General features: G+C 55.9%; 1 protein-coding gene across 1 annotated transcript; it reads left to right on the top strand.

The window, feature by feature from the left end:
• The first annotated feature begins 999 nt into the window (after window positions 1-999).
• PXDC1 (PX domain containing 1) lies at window positions 1,000-21,690 on the top strand. Its single transcript, XM_087820712.1, has 5 exons — window positions 1,000-1,275; window positions 11,894-11,985; window positions 12,685-12,802; window positions 17,660-17,771; window positions 19,119-21,690. The coding sequence occupies exons 1-5, from the start codon at window positions 1,020-1,022 to the stop codon at window positions 19,234-19,236; spliced, it is 696 nt and encodes a 231-aa protein (XP_087676838.1). The 5' UTR covers window positions 1,000-1,019; the 3' UTR covers window positions 19,237-21,690.
• The last annotated feature ends 581 nt before the right edge of the window (window positions 21,691-22,271 follow it).

Raw genomic sequence — 22,271 nt, 5'->3', positions numbered from 1 at the left:
GCTCCGCGCCCCCGCCGCCGCCCCGCCTGGAGCGGGCGCCGCGCCCCTTCCGGAACCGAACTTCCCGCGCTGCCCCCCTTACGGCGCCGCTGGAACTCGCCCCGAGCGGGGAGCAGCCCCGGGAGCGGAGGCTGCGAGCCCGGCGCCGCGACCCCGTCTCCCTTCAGTGCGGGACGGGGCGGCTGGACCCCGAAATCCCTCTGGGAAAGGCCCGGCCCGCGTCTCAGCGCCGGGGGAGGCAGGGGAGGCGCGGCTCCCCGGTCTTTCCGGCCGCCGGCTGCCCGACCCGGGCCGTGGCACGACTGGAATGCTCGGGGCGCGCGCGGGGACGCGGCCGAGACGAACAGCCCCCGGGCCGGCGCGTCGGGTCCGGGTGGGGAGGGTGACCCCGCCCCGCCGAGCCCTCGCTCCCTGCCGGGCACCCGGGGAGCTCCGACCCCGTCGCGGCCGGGTGGGGCGCGCAGCCCCGGACCCGAGCGAGACCGAAGGTCCAAGAGAGAAAAGCCTCCCGGGAGCCGGAGCGCAGCCCGCCCCGCCCACCCTTCCCGGCTCCTGGTCCCGCCGCCCGCGGGGCTCCAGGCTGGGGAAGGAAGCGGCCCGGCCGTGCGCGTCGGGGCGGGGGCGGGGGCGGGGCCGGGAGCTCGGGTTTCGCCCCAATTTGGCCGGCAGGGAACCCCGCGGCTCCGGGGTGGGCGGCGCCGGGCGGTGGGCGGCGGGCCAGGCCACCCCTCCACGCGCCTCGGGTGGCGCGTCCTCTCGCCCGGAGGCGGAGGAAAGCGGGCCCGCGGCGGCCTCGACGTCGCCGCCCGCGCCGCGGGGCGGGACGGGCCTTATAAAGCCGCGGGCGCCGGTTCTCGCCGCGTCGTCTCCGGAGCGCGCGCAGGGCCCGGGGGGACCCCACGGACTCCAGGCGCACCTGGACCCCGGCCTGCCGCTGAGGGACCCGCGGCCTCCCGGCCCCCCGGCCCGGCCCGGACGCGCCCCTGCCGGCGGCAGCGGGGCCATGCGTGGGCCGCGGAATGGCCTCGGCGGTGTTTGAGGGCACGTCGCTCGTGAACATGTTCGTGCGCGGCTGCTGGGTGAACGGCGTGCGCAGGCTCATCGTCAGCCGGCGCGGGGACGAGGAGGAGTTCTTCGAGATCCGCACGGAGTGGTCGGACCGCAGCGTGCTCTACCTGCACCGCAGCCTCGCCGACCTGGGCCGCCTGTGGAGGCGCCTGCGGGACGCGTTCCCCGAGGACCGGCCGGAGCTGGCGCGCGCGCCGCTGCGCCAAGGTGCGGGCCCGGGGCGGGGCGGCTGGGACGGCGCTCGACGGGGCGGGGCGCGAGGGGCAGCGCCGGCCGGGACTTCGACCTCCGCCCCCGGAGAAGGGCGCCCCAGGCGCCAGTGGTAAGAGGACAGGGAGTCGACTCGCGGGATCCCAGGCCTCCTGGCCGAGGTCACCGGGACACGTGCCCTGACCCGTCACCCACGACGGGTTTTCAGTCCCAGCGCGGCGCCCGTGTGGGGGCGGCCTCCGGCCTCAGCCCGCGCCCCCGGGTCGCCGCCCCCCTCCGGGGGGCCCGCCGCGCCCGCGCGCCCCGCGGGCAGCAGCAGGGCCAGGGCCAGGGCGGGAAGGACACGGTCGGTGGGGTCGCGCGTGGCCCGGCAGCTGCCCCTCAGACTCCGCCGCTGGGGGCGCCCGCGCCCCGCACTCGCCGGGGAGGAGCCGGAGCAGCCTCGCCACGCGGCCGGTCGCGGCGGGAGGGGCGGCCGCGGGGGAAGCGCGGGCCCCGCCCCGGGGTGGGCCACGTTCGGGTGCGGCCGGCAGCGCGGCCTCCCCCGGCCGAGCGGCGGGCCCGGCCCCGGGAGACTGGCGACCCCAGAGGCCCGCGGTGGCTCCGCAGTTCCTCCCGGCCTGGCCGACGCGCCCCACGGCTGCCCTTTGGGCCCGAGAGGCCCGAGTGGAGCTGCGGGGAGGGCCGGGGAGGGCCGTGAGGCTCGGAGCGCCCCCCTTCCCACCCTGGGTGACACCCCGAAGCCTTCCTTTCTGTGGTCCTCCAAGCAGAGGCCTGGTGGCACTTTGGGGGGATCTCCGAAGCGGGGGTGGCTGGGACAAGTCTTGGCTTTCGATCTGCCTGAGGTCTCAGGATGACCTCTTCTCGCCGCGCGATGCCCCCGCCCCAGAGTGTGCGTGACGCGGCCCTGAGCTCGGCAGGGCGCCCGGAGCCGGCGGGTGGGAGGCCCCGAGCGGGCGGCCTGCCTCCTGGGCTGCTCCCGGCTCCCCGATCCTCCGCCGGTCGGAGGTAGTTTAGGATTATTTTAAGCGTGGCAACAGTTTTCCTTGGGTTTGCTATTTGGGTGCGTCGTATGTTGTTATATTTTTAAATTTAAATGAATGCCCAAATCAGGAGAGTTGAGTTGAGTTGAGTGAACAGCAGTTTCTTCACTGACTCTCATCCTTCCTGGACCAGGGGAACCATAAACGAGTTAGAGCCCCAGAGAGCTTCCAGGGCGCTCGCCCTTCTGCCCCCCAGGCGTCCCTTGGTCGGTGGCCCAGCGCAGCGGCGACCCCGCGCCCTCTGGCTCCTCCTCTGCAACACGGCACCTGTTGCCTGCTTTTTCGTGTGAGATTAAAACGCAGAGTGGAGTGTTCAGCAGTGGGGAGCCCTGCACTCCTGCTAGCTGTCACTCCCCTCAGCCCACTGCTGCTGCGGAGACTGGGTGGTGGGTGGGGAGCAGGCTGTGGCTTTGGCCGCCCTGGGACAGGGTAGTGAAAAGTCTTACCTGGAGCAGAAGGGAGGTGTGAGGCACTTGGCCCGCCCTCCACAGGCCCCTGTCCCTGTCCCCTCTGTGCTCTTTTGAGTTGTGCTGGGTCAGTTCTAAGTTCCTGAGGTGTAGATACACAGAGCGCCTCTGAAGAGTGGACCCCCTGCAAAAGCAGAGAGAGGTTTAAGAAGAGACTGATTACCAGGGAGAGAAGGAGACTCAGACAGGATGTGACAAGTACTTTCAGTTATCTGACGGGGGGAAAGTCAAGCTAGGCATTAGACACCGGGAGGTCGTGGTGGTGACAGCGTCAGGGTGGGGAGGCTGGGGACTAGGCACTGGGCAGCGGGACTCTGTAAGCGCCTGCAGTGGAGCTGCTGCAGCCTTTGGCTGGGTTCCTGAAAGAGCTGGCTCAGCCCCCGCGGGACAGAGGAGGGGTGGCCCTCCTTCTCCATCGAGCCCTTGATTCTCCGTGTGGAGGCACGGCAGGCCCTCCACAAGCACCACCTGAGTTTTGTCGTACAATCCTAAGGGATGGCCTTTTCCTTTCTCAGGTGTTTTCAAGTCCAGGGAAGTCATTTTCTAAGTAAAACACATCCCAGTTCTGTAAGGAAGAGCCCACCTCATTTCCACATGGCAGACAATCATCCCAGGTGCTGGGGGACCCCGGCAGTGCCCCAAACAGAAAAAATCCCCGCCCTCGTGATTCTTATATTCTGGCTGGGAGAAGCCTAGTGATAAACAAGATAAGTGAGAAGTATGTTAGACAGCCTGGCCAGTGTGGCTCAGTTAGTTGAGCACTGTCCCATGAATGCAAAGGTCACTGCTTCTATTCCCGGTCAGGGTACATGCCTGGGTTGTGGGCTCGTTGTTTCTCTCCCCTTCTCCCTTCCTCTCAAATAAATACAAACATATTAAAAATATGTTAGTGATAAATGTTCAGAAGAAGAAAAAAATAAGCAAGGAAAGCAGCTCTTTGTGGGGCAGGGAAGGTAGATGGTCTGGAACGTCTCAAAGAAAGTGACCTTTGAGTAGAGACCTAGAGACCTGAAGGGAGGGAGGGAAGGAAGGAGCCAAGCCACATCACTACCTGGGAAGGAGCATTCCAGGCAGAGGCAAGAGCAAGTGCAAGGACCTACGGCTTGCATGTGCCCAGTGATGGAGTAGTGAGGCCATTGTGGCTGGCATGGAGAGAAGGCATCATGGGAGACAGGGAGTGGGGTGTGGGCAGGGCACTCGGACCTGGGCTCTTACTCGGAGGGGGCGAGCCCTGAGCCCAGGGAGTTGGTCTGACGTGCACCCCAGCTGCTGTGCTGAGAAAGACTCGGGAAGGAAGGGAGGTGGGCAAGAGCTGCTGGGACATTGTGGCAGGTGTGGCAGAGCAGGTGTGAGACGTGCCCAGCCAGTCTGGATGGGAGGGTACAGCACTGGCTGAGGGGGTGTGAAGGAGCCTCAGGCTCACAGCAGAGCGTTCAGCCTGAGAAATGGAGCAGCTACTCAGTGAGACGGGGCCCACGGGAGCCCTGTGGGGCTCCAGCTTTGAGTGCAGTATTTCAGTGTTTTCTCCAGATAAGACCTCTCTTTGGGAGCCTGTGTGGGGCTAGTCCCATGTCTGTGTTCACCTTTGTCACTGAAGACATTAATCTACGTGCACCCTTGTGGACTGTCTATGCTTAGATTTGAGATCCGAGGGATGGGAATTAAAGTATCTACGGTATTACCAGGATACACCCACCAGCCTCCCACCACCCTGACAGCTCTGCCCCCAGGCCTGAGCCTGGCCATCTGTTCTCAGTGGGCAGAGAGGGGAGGAGCCCTGTACTACTACAGAAAGAGCTGGGGGGATGCCACCTGGTGGAGGGGACGAACTGCACAGTCTCCAGTTTACTTTCTAAGTGGCTGAAGAAAGTGAGGCCACTTGGGTCCTGGGCAGCAGATCAGGGGCACCAGGGCCATCTCTGCCAGCGATGCTAAGAGCTCCCACCCCCACGCATAGCTTCCCCTTAGGGTGTCCTGCCCCTCCTGACAGGTCATTTTCATGTCTGGGGAGTGGGGGTACCCTTGCTGATTCACAGACCAATTTTGAATCTCTTTCATGTGCAGTGCTCCCTGGCTGGGTGCTCTCCCAGGCCCCCAGGCAGCACAGGCCTCAGGCTCTCTACCTGAGGGGTCCTTTCCATTAAATTTCAAAGAAGAAACTCAATTCTTTTTTTTCTTTTTTTTAAAATATATCTTTATTGATTTCAGAGAGAGGAAGGGAGAGGGGGAGAGAGAGAAAGAAACATCAATGATGAGAGTCATTGACGGTGGCCCCCCGCACGCCCTGCCACCGGGGATGGAGCCCGCAACCCAGGCATGTGCCCTGACCGGGAATCAAACCTTGATCTCCTGGATCCAAGGTAGATGCTCAACCACTGAGCCATGCCCAGCCGGGCTCAACTCTTCTGGATCAGACAGCACCGTGAACCCTCCGCAGCAAGGACATGGGTCCCCTTCCCTTCTTAAAACAAGTCTGGGCCTCACATTTCTCTGCTGCCTCTTTTAATAAACACTTTTCCAAAAAGTGAAAGATACTTACTGCGGACAGTCGAGATAAGGGAAGACTCAGTGCTAGGGCCCGGTGAGCGCCAGCCAGAGCTGACAACAGTGGGCAGTGGATGTTTGCTGCTTCTGGTTGAAGCCCCACTTGGAGTTGCGTCCTGCTCGTGGGGCTCAGGAGATTGAGGAGAGGGGCAGTGAGTAGCATGCCAGCCTGCACTTTACCTGCTGGGCATTCTATAGGGGCACCAGGCTCTGGGCAGCAGGGACGGTCAACAGGATAGTACATTGCTGTTATCAGCGGTTGGCATTGCCTGTCCACTGAAATCCAGTTTTTATCTGTATTTTTGTTCGCTTTTACTCTGTTGGGTGATGGTCAGCATCCACGGGTCACTTTTGGTTGTCACTGCTAAAACGATGGTCCCCTTGTCCTGGGACAGAATCCTCTCCTTGGTGCCGGGCGGGGGGGGCGGGGGGGGGAAGAATTGAGACAAAGGGTCTACTGTCTGTTCTGGGCCAGCCCGGCCTCCCTGCTCGAGAGCACCCACATGCTCAGATGTCATTCTCCAGCCCACCTTCCTCCTAGATGGAGTCACGGCAGTGGACACAGTCACCCAGGCTCCTTGACTAATTCACACTGGCAAGTTTTACTTCATTTTCATTTTAAGAACGAATCACCCTTGGCTGGCAGGTAACTTGAAATCCTGAGGAAACACTGAGCGAGGAGGGTGGGAGTGACCTGTAAGTTCTGCTCCGATGTGGTGCCTTTAGTCCACCAGACACTTGCCCTGCCTCCCCAGTGAGAAAACAAGGCCCAGCAGATAGGGGGGCAGGTGACAGTGGGAGGGTCAGGGGAAGTGGCCAAAAGCACTGGCTTTGGAACCAGACAGGTCAGGATTCAGGTTCTGGCTTGTCTTGCCCGGTGACTTCAGGCAGGTTGCTCAGTTCCTCCAGGCCCGTCCATGGTTGATTAAGATGGCAGCAGTGATGTTTGCAGGGAAGGGCTGTCTCAAGCATGTGCACGCCACAGAGTCCCCAGCACTGTGCTGGACACCTGAGAACAGCTGGCATTGGACTCAGGACCATGTGACCCTGGAACTTCTGCCCTTTGCAGCTCTTTTTATAAACTTTTGAAAGGTGAAATGTGTTCCTGCAGGTGGACAGTCAAGATACGGGATGTCCTGCAGGTGGAGCTCCGGGGCCAGAACCTGCCCACTGCTCCTGGCTCCGCCCTCTGCAGGTGTGGCTCCCCCTCCTCCAGTCCTGCCCAGGCACAGAGAGTGCCCACAAAGGGGCATCATCTCAGGGGGCCCCACAGAACAGGCCTTTGGCTCTGCTGGGCAGAGACTAGAATTGGGTAGTGGGCATGGGTCTGGCCCAGGGCCTGCGCTCCAGGGGGCAGTTTCATGAGGGGCAGGTGACTGTGGACAGGTGGGTGGAGCTCGAGGCCACAGCTGCCCTCTGCCCCCATGGGCAAACCCTTCCTGTGCTGTGGAAGGCCCTGCTTATCTTGGCCCTCCCTACCCCTGCCCCAGCTCCCCCCCCCCCCCGGCTTCTTTAGGGCTTGACACTCCAGATCCCACACCCTGTCCTCCTCACCCCCTTCCTTCAGGCCTCCTCACCTGAGAGGGGGTCCCTTGCTGTGAATCTTCCTAGCCTCCCAGGTGGCACTCCACCCCCTGTGGCCAGTGTTCACCTCATCCATCTTGGCAGCACAGAAGCAGGGGGGAGGCAGGGATCCTGCCAGCTGTTGGCCAAGGTACCTCCCACACCTGATGGGCCACCTGGCTGGAGCTGGAGGGCAGGTGGTACTTTGGGATGAGCAGATCAGTGCTTCCTGATGTTCTAAGACCAGCTTCATGAACGGTTTCTCAAACATGTTTAGTACAGCTGGGTTGCAGGTTCCATCCCGGCCCCAGTCCCACGCGTGTGCAGGAGGCAACCACCGATGTCTCTCTTTCACATTGATGTTTCTCTCTCTCCCTTCCACCCTCCCACCTGCTCTAAAAACCAATAGAAAAAAACACCCTTGGGTGAGGTTAACAAAAAACACAAAAAATGTGTTTAGAACTCTGCTTTCAGTGGGAGTGATGAGGCGGCCTGGGGGAGGAGGGGTTAAGGGAAGGACACAGAGGAGGTCAGTACTTTCGAGTGAAACACTTCCCCCACTGGGAGCGCGCACGGGTCGGACCCCGCAGGGGGAGGCAGGACGGCTCCTCCCGGCCTTCCTGGCTCCTCAGTTATTTTGCCTCCACCGCTCCCGTCTCCTCTGCTGCTGCGTCTGCCCTGCTCCTCGTCGCAGGAAGGTGCAGAGCACTGCACGTCCAGCAGCTCCCAGCCCTTCCAGTCACTGCGCCAGGCAGCCGGCGGGGAGGGCCAACCGGCCGGGCACACCTGCGCGTGGCAGGCGGCAGCGAGGCGCAGGCGGGTTTTCTGTCCTTTGTAAGCGCCGCAGAACACCTCGCAGTGTGAACACTGGGTCGAGGGTGCATGGAGGAGAGCGGTGGTCCCAGGGAGTGAATGTAACCACTTGGCTGCGTTCTCCGGCTCGTTTCTTCATTTCTTAGGCTCCATTTCTTGTCTGTTGTTAATCCTCACTTGAGGATATTTTCCCATTGATTTTGGGGGGGGAAGAAACATCAATCAGTTGCCTCCCGAACCCGCCTTGACCAGGCCCGGGCTCGAACCTGCAACCTGGCCCATGCCCTTGTGCCCTAGACCAGGAATCGAACCCCTGACCCATCAGTGTGCAGGCCGACGCTCTAACCACTGATCATACCAGCCAGGGCATAGTCTCCATTTCTTGAATGTTGGCTACCCATTTAGAAAACAGATACTTAGAGGTAAGCCTAGAAAGTTTTCCTAGAAAATTTAAAATATTTTATCTCCAGAATTTGTACTATGCTCAACCTTTAAAGAATGCCTCTTTCATGCACAGCACGGATGACCCTGCGTTCCTTCCTGACATCCGCAGTCCACTTCTGTACGGGGTGTTGATGGACCCGTTTGTGAATGGAAAAGGAACTCTAAATGTAATTTATTACTTGACTTGACTTGAAAGTTCACTTTACAGAAAATTTTCCTGGGGCTCTATTGTGGGGTCTCTGCTTCAGCGACTGTGTCTTTTGGGTGACAGACACTCCTTCATGTGCTTCGAAAAGGACGGTCTTCCTTCTGAACTGGCCAGAGAAGCTGCCTGTTTCCTTCCGGAATCAGAGTAGCAAAAGGCTCAGGCTGGGACTGGGCCTCCCAGCCAGCTTTGTCCTCGGAGGAAGCCTGATTCCCTGAGCTGTTCCCCTCAAAGCCCCCACTTCCTGAAGAAACAGGACTGTGACCCAGGTTTCTAAGATCAGGAAACTGGAGTGTGTTTGCTGTCGCTGATGTCAGCGTGCTCAGTCCCGGTTTTGAGAATAAATCAGGTGTTTGCATGAAGAAGCTGATTGTGAAACTGACAGAAACACATCTGTGCTCAGTTTCCAAGGCCAAACTAGTGCAGGAGGAAAGGGACCCGTCTGCCCTAGGCTGGTGTTAGCCCTCAGATGTACATAAAACTGAAATTTAGAATTGTGCTATCAATTTTTTGATTTCAAGTATTTGTTTGGGGCTAAATCTGGATAAAATTTCACATCACAAATTGTGTAGCGTGAAATCTTAAAAACAGGTTATGTTAGTGATTGTGTTTTCATCAACTTCCTGATCGGAGTGTCTGGTGGTGGCTTAGCCCGCCCCGCCCTCGCTGGACTGCCTGGCATGGCTTCCAGAGTGCTGGCACCCCCTGCTGGCCAGTCCTGGAACCAGTCTCATAACCAGGAGGCGTGGGGAGACCACAGGCGAAGGAGCGCGAACACTGCAGAGTGGTGAATCTGAGAGGTCAGGAGAGTTCTCTGGGAGTCTGAAGGAGACCAGGTCTCCCAGCCTCTCATGTGGGGAAGGCTTTGCAGAGCAGAGGACATGTGCCCCACCTTGAGGAATGGGTGGGAAATGGGTGGGGTTTTGTCACACAGGAGCCTGGAGGTGGGGGCAGGTCAGCAGGAAAAGTTCTCCCAGCTACAGGCAGCACTGTGTGAGGGTAGGGCTGTGTTTGGGTAGCATGGGCCTGTTCCGGGGGTGGGGTGTCAGTGTGAGGGTGTGGGGGACTCACAGGGTACAGGACCAGCAAGGTGGGCTGCTCAGCTCGAGGAGGATCTGTGCACTGAGTTAAAATGCATACACTGTAGTTCCCAGAGGCCTGAGCATGTGCCTCTTGCCCTTCTCCAGTTTGTTTTGTAAGATGGACTACCAAGAAGGCAGGGTTGCCAGATAAGTACAGCTAAGGCTGAGTTTCAGATAAACAGTGAGTCATTCTTTAGAAGTCTGTCCATACTATTACATTATTCATTGTTTATCTGCAGCTGAAATTTAAATAGGCATCCTGTGTTTTATTTGCTAAATTTGGCCACCTTGAAAGATCAGTGTAGAGTGGAATGTATTTATCTAATGGAATATTATCCTTGGAGGTTATTAACCCAGCCACAGGTTAAACATGCATTAAATCAAAGATGTAACCAAAATTATGTTGTCAGACCAAAGATGCAAGAATTATAAACCTCTATACTGACTTGAGATTAAATTACATTTTACAACCTGTAAAATGAGTGTAGATATGCCATATGCTCTCACCATGCAGGAGGCTAATCTCCCTGCAGATGTGCCTGCAGAACATAAAGTACTAGTGCTGGAAGCTGACTGAAAGACCAATAGTCCAGCTGTAATAGAAGCTGAAACACAATACTAGTTCTGCTCATCTTGGAGTCATGCAGCACCTTGTGGGCATGATTTACAAACTATCTCTGTAAAGCTTTATATATATATATATATATATATAGTTTTTATTGATTTCAGAGAGAGGAAAGGAGAAGGAGAGAAAGAACCACCAATGATGAGAGAGTCATTGATCAAGCCCACAACCCAGGCATGTGCCCTGACCGGGAATCAAACCTCAGTCACCTGGATCCTAGGTCGATGCTCAACTGCTGAGCCATGCCCGGCCGGGCTACAAACTCTCTCTTTAAAAACAACCTTCAGGTTATATTAGTGATTGTGTTTTCACACAATCCCTCTGTAGACTTCCCTGTAGAAAGGAAAAGATAAAAGCATTTTGGTACAAAGTTTGTGTGTGCGTGTGCATGCGTGTGTGTGTTTGAGGTTCTATCCCAAGGAATTCAGGGCCTGGAAAACAAACATCCTGGGACTCTGGCTCTCTGGTATTTCCTTCCTTCTCCCTGCTTTCCCCAACGTGCAGGGTGGTTCAGTGGGGCCAGGCAACCTGGGGAGGAGGGGAGGGGGCCCAGTCCCTTTCCCTGGAGATGGCTGGGGCACTGTGCAGGGGCGCCCGGGTTGTGTGGATAGAGGCCTCCTGCTCCCTGGACAGCTGACAGCTGCCTGCCTGGGCCTGCATGGACGAGGGGGGGCTGGGCCAAGCAGGGCTGCCCGCACCCAGGGGGCCTGTGCTTCAGGAAGTCCAGCAGACAGTTCTTGGTCTGGATCCGAGCCGACGTTGTCGAGGGTCCCCCTACTGTAGCCAGGCTTTCGGAAATGCCTTTGCCCCATGTCAGGTGCTCCTGATTCCCAGGGGCCCTGTGGTGTGGCCTCTTCAGTTCAATCATGTAAGTTAAGAAATTAATTTTATCACTTATGTAGACTCAGTCAACGAGTTGCCTAAAAATGTGAGCCCCCCTTTCTCCTGTAAAAGAAAAAATGAAGCCGGAGCTTCTGAAGACCTTAGGCTCAGTCACTGTAACAGTTCCGGGATTCCTGGCTGTGTGGTTGTGTCAGAGCTCAGGGGACAGCGTTCTCAGGTCATAGAAGTACAGAAAGATGCAGGTTTCCCTGGGAATCTGATGTTCCCATCCCCCAAGAAGCCAATGCACAGAAACTCCCCGAGTCTCCACACTGCAGCCTCTAGTGTGTACAAAGCAATAGCCTGCCCTTCCTACAGCCAGACTCCTCATAACAAGGACAGACGCTCAGATTCCTGAGAAGTGCTGAGTCATGCACTTTGAAACATTGAAACATTGGTTTTGTCTGAGTACAAATCTGATTTTTCCTTCCAAACCCAGCCTTTAAATGACTTGCCTAAATATGGGCTCCACTGAGATGGGCCCTGTGTCAGCATGTCTGCAGAGTGAGCCCCTCCTTCTCTGCCACTGGGAGTGGGTGTGTCCAGGGCAGCCTCCCCTGGTACAGCCACCTGCCTACCTGCATGGCCCTGGGCGTTGATGACACTGGCACAAGTGTCCCCCTTAGGGATCTTGGATGGTCTGTCTGGGGCTCCTACCTGCCTGCCCCACCCACTGGCTCTCCCGGCAACCAGACTTCTTTATGACACCGTCACCAGCACACACACGAGTCATCCATCCACTCATCTTTACACACAGCCTGGGGCATAGAGCAGGGCTCAGGGTGGGCTGTACACACGTGAGGGAGGCCGAGCAGATGCACGCAGATGCCCTTATGCTTGGTGACATGGGGCAGCACCCTCATTGTGGGAGGCCTGTTGTCTGCATTAATGTGGGAGCCTGTGTCCTGGTCTGTGTTTCTGACCGGGCATGTCTGTCTCCATGGCAGGACTGGTCGCCATAAAGGATGCCCATGATATAGAGACCAGGCTGAATGAGGCAGAGAAGCTGCTGAAGGCCATCATCAGCATGCCTTGCAAGGTGAGTGGGTGTCTGCATGGGGGGCTCCCACAGCTCCCACAGGCCTGCCTGCTGGCTCCCTTGGCTGCCTGCCCTCCCGGAAGTGAGGGCTGTGGGGAGGTGGGTGGCTAGAACCAGGAAAGAAAGGCTTGGTGAGCTCCTGTGGCTCCATGGTTTTCTCCCAGGGGAAGTGGAGTGAGGGACAAGGAAGTATTGACTAGGAAGGGATATGGCCCCTCGCTACGGTGGTCTTTGCTTTTGCCTCCATGCAAAAGCCCCCTGGGGTAGCTAAGGGTGTTTGAGAGGGCGTGTGGGAGCCCGAGGGAGTGTGGACATCGGCATCGGCCTTTAATACCGCCTGCAGGCTTGGATGCAGCCTTCGTGAAGAACAGGTCTCAGGCGATCGCTTCCCTCCGGCAGCTTTCCTCTCCCCTGTGGGAGGGGAGACTGACGGCTCCTAGTGTTCTGTGAGGTGCGGGGAGACTAGGGAAATGGCAGCCATAGCGCACCCAGAAACCAGCCAGTTTCCGTTGCCCATCCTGCCTGTCCCTGGGGCCTTGCGTTTCAGCCACGTGGGGCTGTAAGTAAAGGAGAAGGTCAGTGACCGCAGCCTCTTCAGCGTGGTTGGTCCTGTGGGCTGTCTGAGCAACTCAGGCGGAAGCAACAGACAGGCCACCTTGCAGAAGAGTAACTCCTAGTAATCCACCGATTCCTCCTCAGTATTCCAGGTCAGAAGTCGTGCTCACCTTCTTTGAAAGGTCTCCTCTGGATCAGGTGTTAAAAAATGACAGTGTGCATAAAATTCAACCCAGCTTTCAGAGTCCAGTGAAAATATCAGGTGAGAGCCGCATGGAGGCTGGGGGAGTGCGGGTGGTTTTCCGAGAGGCACTTGCGAGGTTGGACACACCTTCCACCCCCAGGCTCCAGGAAGACAGTCCAGCAGAACGCTGACCAGGGTGGGGGAGAGGCTGTTAGTGGATCTTTATGAAACAGCGTGTTTTCCGACCTCGAGTTCACACCCCTCCTCCTTCCTAAGGGAGTTATTTGGCATTTAAGTTGGAGCTTAAGAAATAGTATGATGATGCCTCCTAAATGTTTATTAAGGAGGCATTTGTGAAGCAAACTTCTGGACTCTCAGGAGTCGAACCTGCTAAAATGAGCTTGTTCCCATAAGGCAGCGCTGAGTTAGTTTTTAGTTCGGGCACCCCGAGGGGAGCACACCGTTTAGGTATCATGAGTGTTGATAAATCAGCAGCAAGTGAACCAGAGGCAAGGCCAGCAGCAGTGGGCAGCGGCGGTGAGAGCAGAGCACGGGCCCACTCCCTGTGGGGTCAGTGGAAAGGAGGGGAAGCCTGGCCTTCACCCTCAGGGGCGTTCTGAGGTGTTAGAACATGGTTATCTTCTGCAGGGCTGCTCTGAAGGCTGCTGAGGGAATGCTCTCTCCTGGGCTCAGGAGCTGGGCTGCCCCGGGCAGCAGGCAGTCCACTTGTATTGGCCTAAGAGGTAGCATTTGAGTGGAGTCTCGCAGGCGTTTGCTGGGTGGAGAGGGCGGGAGGCAGCTGTAAGAGGAGGTGCAGCTCGGCTGGGCGTGAGCCTGCAGGACACCCTGATCTCTAAGAGGGAGAGGAGGGTTCGTGTCCACATTCCATTCTGAGTGGAGGCAGAAGGGAGGAGCAGGACTCGGAAGGAAGTTCATCAGAAAGTCAGTAGATGAGAGGGGAGAAGGGTCCAGAGCCAGCTCCTAAGAAGAAATTGGTGGCCATGGTGATGGGGAGACAGAACAAGACAAATTGGGATGATATCGTTTGTAGAAAAGTGTCCTTATTTAGCTCTGTGCCACAGCAGGGACCACAGTCTGTGTGCTGTGAGGGGCCGGGGCAGGCGAGCTCTGGGAGCCCGGCACGGAGAAGGTGCTCCCAGGCGTGACTGGCTGTGAGCGGGACAGCTAAGCCTAAGCCTGGGCACATCTGTTGGCCACGTTTGAGGTCCACCCACGGCAGCTTCCTGTGTGTTTTCAGAAAGAAGAGCAGGGGGTTGGGAGCCCTCCTTCTTTACAGGGGAGTGAAATGTCTGTCATTTATTCTAGCAGATGTCCATGGGCTCCAGGACCCTAACTGCCAGGCTTGCCGTGTTTGCCTGCTGCCACCTGGAGCGGGGACAAGCTTCTGTCCACAGTACATGGTGGGAGAGCCCAGCACTGGTGTCTGCTGTATTTCTTTCTGTGTAGAGCAAATGGGAGAGCAAAGAGCCGCACGACCCCTTCAGGGCCAGTGTTGGTGGCAGGAGCTGGTGCTGCTCAGGTTGGCCCTGGAGTGGAGGACAGGCTCGGGACGTGTGGCATTGCCGGCACAGCCCAGCCTCAGTGACTGGGACAAGCTCCTGGCCGTGTTCACCCTACAGAGCGGAGAACACCAAGATGTGAAGGGTAGCGGTGGCTGCAGAGTCCCGGCCAAGGTTTGAAGTATGTTCTCCATGTCTCTGTGAGGACTGAAGACAGGTTCAGGCTTGTGCGGGATGCACCTCAGCGAGGCCTTTGTGCAAGGCTAGGGTCCAGGTCCAGGAAGACAGGGTGCTGGCCCCTCGTGCCAGCCTGGAGCCCAGGTCGGCTGTGGGAGCCTGCTTTGCCCTGGGCTGACTCTAGCTTTTCCTGATTTTGTCCCCATGGAACTGCAGACCCTGAGCCTCTTCCTGGCTGGGCTTTGCTTGTGCTGGCTTTGCCCTTCCACGTCCACTCCTATCCTGCTAAATTCCATTTATTGTGAAAACACCCTCACTTACTGCAACTCACCAACCTCTCCTCCTCCTCCCCCCTCCCCACAGACTTCCCAAGGCCTCCTCACACCATGGGCGTGGCATGGAGGGAGGAGGTGCCATAGGGACCAGCTCAGGCCTCCTGGCTGGCAGAGGCCGCTCTTCCCTCTCCTGACTTAGGCCAATCTGGCCTCTGTGCTAATGTTCAGACTGTGCAATGGCCAGGGCTCCACTAGGTGGTGCCAGCGAGGGCATGGTGCCCTCTGCAGGGTTCCCGCCCAGGACGCACCACTTCGGTGAAAGGCACAGAAATATCAGATATATCAGAGGCAGTCAGTAAAATAACTCACCAGTCCCCTTCAAAAGTGCCATGGTCACTAAATGAGATTAGACTGAGGAACTGTCTGAGGTCACGAGAGATTGGACACGACAGCTTAATGCAACGGGGTCCTGCACTGGGTCTGAAACCAAAACAAGGGACATTAGTGAGAACACCGGTGAAACGCATGTGAAGGCCAAGTTCAGTCAACAGCACTGTGCATGTCAACTTCTTGTGTTTGGTAATCAGACCCTAGTTACCTGAAGTGCCGACATTAGGAGAAGCTGGTGAGAGATATGTGAGAACTCTATACTGTTTTCACAACTTTCTTGTCATTCTAAGATTAGCTCAGAAATTTTAGGAAAAATTAGAAATGGCAAAGCAGGACTCTGCTTAATGTGAAAAAAATACAAATGCAAAAATGTAGCTTGAGAACAATCTATTTCATGGACTCCCTGGACAGTGATTTTTTTTTTTTTTTTTTTTAATTTTTGTTGTAGGTACTAAACTGACTTCTGAGAAATTTGCATTTTAGGTGTGTTTGAATATAGGTTCAAATGCTATAATTTTCTGTAATCACAACATTGCTTTTGGGTTTTTTTATTTGCATGACACAGATATGGAGCCATTAGCAATAATGATGATAATAACTTCCGCTTACCCACCACCACCTCGTTCCATCCGCACGGTGCCCTTTGGGATAGATGCTGTTGTTCCCATTTCACAGGTGACGAAACTAACTGAGCAAGAAGTCACCTGTTTCCCCAGGCACAAGTAGCAGGACTGGAGTTTCCTCAAGGGTGGGCACAAAGGCTGAGCACAGGCAGAGTGGCTGTTTCAGGGGCTGGTCACAAACCCCTTTCTAGAGCTCCACATTTTACATTTAAGAGAGTAGGAAGTTCCTGTACAAGTGTCCTTTCATAACACTCAGAAGTGTGCTGAGGCACAGACACTAGTTTTCATTTGTGAGGTTCTCCCCTTCCCTTCCCTTCCCTTCCCTTGGCCAGGGGTGGAGAAAGGTGCTTGGCCCTCACTGGCTGTGTCACTCTGGGGTCCTCTGTGCTTCCTGAGACAGATTTGAGTCAGACTTACTGAAGGCAGCTGAAGAAAGCGGTGTTTTTACTGCTTTCATTAGTGCTCCCACATGCTTAAAGCTGAGAGGTGAGGGGATCTTAGTCTTTCTGGTTAAGACTTAGTCATCTTCAGAGTCACTGGAGCTCAGGGAAACATCTTGCACCTTCTGGCACCAGGAATGTTGACCCCAGCACCAACCTCCTGTTGGCCTTCGGTGCTCAGTCTCAGGACTTTCAGGCTCTCGCGCTGGTTCTCACACAGGGAAGGCGGGCAGCTCTGCTGGGCCCCCAGGATGTCGTTCTGACGTCACTTGCAGTGGGGCTGACTGAGCTGCTGAGAAAACCCATGAAACATGAGCTATCACTTTTCCATAAACCCAGGCGGAAATTTTAGCAACTAATTACTTGGCAGATCTGATGGACAGGAAGTCACTTTAATCCTGTAGGGTAAGGAGGAAATCTATTCTTCTTTCTTCATTTTTGTGTAGTTTCCCTAATTCTCTTCATATGGAGAGAAATTTAAAGAACTGAGAACCAAATATCTAGAGAGAGAAAAAAATACACATGGAGTTAGTTTCACTTATAAAAAAGAAAAACCATACATGGGGATAAAATAATCTAAATTATGGTCAGATGTAAGAAAAAAATAAATTTCTCAAAGCATAGCAGTGTCAGGTGCCAGTGATCGGGTGGCCTCACGGCCTGTGCCTGTACCCAGAAAAGAAGGGCTCCTTGGAGCTGCGTGTTTCCATGTTAGTTCCTGAATGGGAAGGCGACCCACTGGATAATCCTTTGAGTCTGAGGGTGCACCAGAGACTTTCCAGCTAAGGGTGCTGAGTCCCAGGATCAGAGAGCTCGCGGATGGGCTGAGCTCCCAGCTGGTACTGTTCAGCTGCCACCTCTTCCAGCACCACCATGCCCACCCTTTCCAGTGCCAACAACTCAAGTCCTATGTCCTTGGAAAACTGAGGCCTCACAGTGAACACAGACATGTGAAGACATTTTCTTTGTGGGCCTTTTTAATCAGAGTTTGTGCTTGTTGGTAAAAAATCTGTATATATGCAGAATGAGATAAAAGTGAGAAGTGAAGTCACCCACATGGCTTAAAATGCACCCTGAGCTCATAGGATCCTCCTGGCAGCCCAGGGCGGGGACAGTGCTGTCTCTTCTCAGACAGGCGGGCGTTTGGAGACCTGCATAGCCTGCAGTGTGCCCTGGATCCAGACTCAGATGTGAGCTCAGTGTTCCTTCTGCTCCAGCTTCAAACACACCGGGGTGGTCCAGGGAGAGCTCGGACCACCAGAGCGCTCCCTGGGGGGAGAGGCGCCCTAAGCTTGCATAGGGCAGTGGGTGTGGCTCCTGTGGAGGTTATCAGCCCCTGAATTGTGTGCCCTGACCCCAGGGTAGCCCCAGCATGCACCTCTGGGGTGCAGAGTTCCCTAAAGTGTGGGGAGACAGGGCAGCAGGTGGAGAACAGTCTATAGATTGATGTAAGTCCCAAACTTCAAAACCTCACACCTCCTGAATGTCTACCTGTTGCTTTCATTTTCAGAAATCATGAGGTCCAATGGATTTTGTTTAGCAAATACAGAAACCATTGTTATTGACCACAGTATACCAAATGGGAAAGAGCAGCACCTGGGTGTGGATGCAACACAGCACTTGTGAGTACACTGGTCTGAATGTTGTTTTACAGATGGGTCGTGGAGCCATCAGCCAGTGCTGGGGCTCTGTGGGCAAGACCTGCCTGTAATGGACACTTAAAGAGCTTTCCTTTTCTAGAGGACATGAGACCTTGGTTCATAAACCTGTGGGACCACAGTTCCTTCACCCTCATGGCTGCTGTGACAGGCCACTGAGCAGCTGTGGCCAGGCCTCAGGGTCTCGTCTGTACTGGGCCCTGAGGGGTGCAGAGCCTGGTCTTCTGGGGAGAAGTGTCACCAGCATGTTGGCCTCATATGCCAGCGCAGGGCTAGAATCTCCAGATGCTAGGTGGCTGGATCCTGGACCAGCAGGTCTGCTCTGGAGGGGGAGTGGGGAGCCTGAGGCCTGCTCTGGAGGGGGGTGGGGAGCCTGAGGCCTGCTCTGGAGGGGGAGGGCAGTCTGACTTGAGAAGGCAGGACAGCTGGAAACCTCTTGGTTCTCCCTCATAAGGGAACTCTGACGGGAAGTGCTGTAGGGGCCCGTGGGGCCCTCAGGCACAGCGGCCTTCTTGCTGTGCCTCAGCTGTCTCCTTGGGAATTATCTTACCAGGCAGCAGCTTCAGGGGCATCCCAGCTGGGCCTCTGTTGATTGTCAAGACCAAGCCCAGGGCTCCCCTGGCTGTGTGAGTGTCAGGAAGTTGTTTAACCTCTCTGGTTCCTCTTAATCTTCATTGTGGGGCCACTTTGCTCTCGAAGATCCAGTCTGAAGACCTCAGGTCAGGAGTGTGACTCACCTGGTTCAACCCCCAGGCAGCACTGGGTGTGGTCTCCCTGTGCACCCAGGGGAGCACAACCAGTGGGTGGAGGGGCCTCTCCGAGTCCCAGGTCCCAGCCCATCCACTCCACTGAAAATGAAAAGGACCAGGACAGACTCCCATGCTGATGTCCGCATCTGGGCTGGGTGGCTGCAAGAGAGTGTGACCTCAGGATGTGACTTCCCCCCGGTGGGGGAGCCCTTCAGCCTCATGGACCAGGCACCAGCCAACAGTTCCCACTCCCTTAGAGTCTCTGGTGTCTCCCAGGTAGATGGCACAAGTATGTCCTGAAATGCCGGGGTAAGCGGGTTGCTGGTGAGGCAGAGGGAGGCTGTCCCTCTGCAGGCCTCGCCCTGACACCCGCAGCACTGTGCCCTGTGTGTGGGAAGCATGTTGGTTCACAGCCCAGTGCAGGGTCCCTGTACTGCCTGACACCGATCCCTTGGTGCCCTCCTAACAGTGCCCGCTGTGCTTCCCCATCTCAGAGGAGCTGAGGTCAGAGCTGGGGTCGGGAGCCGGTGGCCGCAGCCCTCACCTGTCTTTCCTGTTTCAGGTTTGAAAACGGCAGTGAGTTTACCTCGGAGCTGGAGGATGGCGATGACCCAGCAGTTTATGACACCAACCTTTCCTACTACCACCTGGTCCCCTTTGAGACAGACATTTTGGACTGAGTCTCCATGGGGCCCCCTCCCCAGCCCTCAGCTGCTCTCTGCCGCTGTTCACTGCACCGGCGCCAGGCCAGGGCTCCGTGCCTGCGCTGACCAAGTATCACCCTGCGGCCAGGCCCCGCTCAGCTACCTGCACCGGGAGGCCTGGTGTTTTGTGAGTGGAGCAGTGGAGGTTTCCAGGGTTAGGGCCAACCCCACGATCTCCAACAACCAGGGGCCAGGTTCCAGGAGTCCCCACTGCACACTGGCCTGTGTCTGCATTCCTGGGACTCTCCCTGTGTGTGGAGGAGCCGTAAGTGCCTGCAGGACCTCGCAGTGCAAGGGCAGACGCCCCGGGCCTTGCTGGGTCTCTCCTCTCCTGCGACTGCTTCCTGGGAGGAGCCTTTCTACTGGTCCAGTGGCCCAGGGCCAGCTGCCCCCTCCCTCTTGCCATCCCCAGCATGACAAGCGGACAGAACAATCCACATGAGATTTTGTTGAGTTGCCAAGTTCTGGAGGACCCAGGAGGGCATGTTAAGTCGTCAGCATTTTCCTGGGAAGCAGGACATGTGGCCTTCACTTGTTTTTCACCTTTTCCCAGACACTGTGGGCTGGCTTTGTGTCAGCCACAGTTGGTGTTTACAGGGGGGAGTTGTGAATGGGGACAGGGATAGGGAATCCTCGACCATCAGGTGCTTATGAGCTGGGCCAAGTTAAAGATTTGCCTCAACAGGGAGAGAACCCTGCCTGGCCCCAGCCTCTCCTCAGGGTAATGGCGTGACCACCTGGGCCCCAGAGGTTCCCCCTCCTGCTGGTTACCAGTCCCAAAGATGACGTAATTGCCATAGTAACGTGAAAGGAGGGAATGAGGGAGTCCTGCCCTCAACCTGCCTGTTTCTCTGGTCCTGGGGGGGAGGGTCTGCGAGCTTATCTCTATCTCCTCACAGTGTCTACTAAGGACCAGCATTTGCTAATGTAAATAATAGTAAGTTATTGAAAATCCTAATTCTTTTACAGTCTGTTTTTTAATCTTATTTGAATTAAATAAATATATTCCTCTCCTTTTACAGACCTAGTGTTAGTGTATAAAGGTGTGGCTCCTAGTGCCTGCCAGGGAGGGGTGGGAACCAAACCCTGCCCCTCAGGGCTGGTCCTAAGGGGCTCCTCTCAGTTATTGAGGGATGTGTTTGCTTTTTTGTAGGGCTTTCCCCTTCCCCAAGCTCCTCTCTGGCCGTGTGGGAAACCTCTTCTGTGACCCAGCTGCGCAGGCGGGATTTCCTTCTGCCTACCAGCTGTGCTCACGTTCTTGCCTCCTGCTTTCCAGGAGGCTATCAGGTGGCCCATGAGTGTTGCCTTTCTTCTCTTGAGAGGTAAAATTCAGTTCTGTCCAAGGACAGGGCTGTTTGCTTAGCAGTTAAGGTTAGAGTCAATCACCAAATAAGTGAAAACACATGTCCACACCAGGCCTCAAATGACTAACCTGCTCATGTGCTCACCCAGTGGGTATCCCCAGAAGACCTACGTCGCTGAAGGGGCACTGCTCATGCCAGAAAGCTGGGCTGCCTGGTGAACAGGGTGGGTGGGCATAACCCCATTTTCTGCAAAGCTCACAAGGAGGCGTGAGGCACCTTACACACTCAGGAGCAGCAAAACCAAAACCATGCATTGAAAGGCTCTGTTGTGAGACACGAGTGTGGTGTCTGTAGGGGGCCACCTTAGAGCTCTGGCACTCAGTCCACACACTGCATGGCTCCCACAGTGGCCAGCCCACTGTGGGCGCATATAAACAGGACATTTGTAACAGCAACATCCTGCTGGAAAGACTGCCTCCAGGTTTGTGCTTCCAGGTATGTGCTTGTTAAGTAAATACAATAGGAAGCAGGTGCCCCTTTGTGCCTTCCACTTTTTGTGTTCTGGAAACGTTCTGTCTGGGTGGCACCGGGGCAGCAGTGATCTCTGAACGGCCTCGCCAGCCTTCCTGGTTGACTGATAGCTGACCCACAGGTGGGATGCATGCATAGGACCAGGCAGAGGTGCCCCTGTGGTTATGGTAACAACACATAGGTTGCCCCATTGCTGCAGAAACCTCATATACGTCCCAGAGCTGTCAAAACTACATAAATCAAACACTCTTCAGCACGGAGCTGTTGAAACTCCATAAATCAAATCCTATGAAAATAGCTTCCTGGGGGGCCCTATTCGGAACTCTCCAACGGGGATGCTTGCCAGACACCCCTGAAGCCAAGGTGTTGCCTCAGTTCCCCCGACTCTTGGAAACACTGGGTGGTGAGGACTCATCGTTACCCTTTGTCTCACTTTGCTTTACTCTGTTTTACTTAACGCTCCAATAAATAGTGCTTTGTTGCCTCAACTCCATCTCAAGTGTGCGTGGTGAATGCGTATTCGACCTCCAAATTCTGTGGCCACTTAAGACATAGCCCCTTGTGGCTACAATGCTTCTCCTCTGAACACAACCAGTATCCCAGGGCCTGGGTGTCCATGTGGAACCTGACTCTGAAAGTGGTCTGACTCTCCCCTACCTCAGCACTGATCCCCGTGACTCAGATGAACAGCCCTCTGTCTATGGAGCACAGCATTTCTTCTTCCCTTTTTAAAGTCTGATTTTTTTAAAAATGTGTTTCCTTTGCCCGGCCAGGTGTGGCTCAGCAGTTAAGCACTGACCTAGGATCCAGGCAATCGGGGTTCAATTCCCAGTCAGGGCACATGCCCAGGTTGCGGACTCGATCCCCAGTCGGGCGTGCGGGAGGCAGCCGATCAATGACTCTGATGTTTCTCTCTCTCTCTCCCTCTCTTTTCCTCTCTCCGAAATCAATAAAGATATATTTTAAAAAAATAAAAAATAAATAAAATGCGTTTCCCTAGATTAAATAAAATTTACTGCCACTTGTACTGAGTAATGCCCCCTAGAAATGAGGATTTCAGATCAAATCGCTCTGCCTCATGGAAACCTGCAAATACAGGACCCAGGCTGATGTTTCCAGCCTGGTGTCTTCCCCTGGAGATTCACCCTTCCCCTCCTCCACAGTTCTGCTCTGTCC

The sequence above is a fragment of the Miniopterus natalensis genome, chromosome 9 (genome assembly GCF_054644295.1).
Source record: "Miniopterus natalensis isolate mMinNat1 chromosome 9, mMinNat1.hap1, whole genome shotgun sequence".
NCBI classification, from domain to species: domain Eukaryota; kingdom Metazoa; phylum Chordata; class Mammalia; order Chiroptera; family Miniopteridae; genus Miniopterus; species Miniopterus natalensis.
Note: the sequence above shows the minus strand (reverse complement) of the source record. Positions and strands in the feature narration are given on the sequence as shown.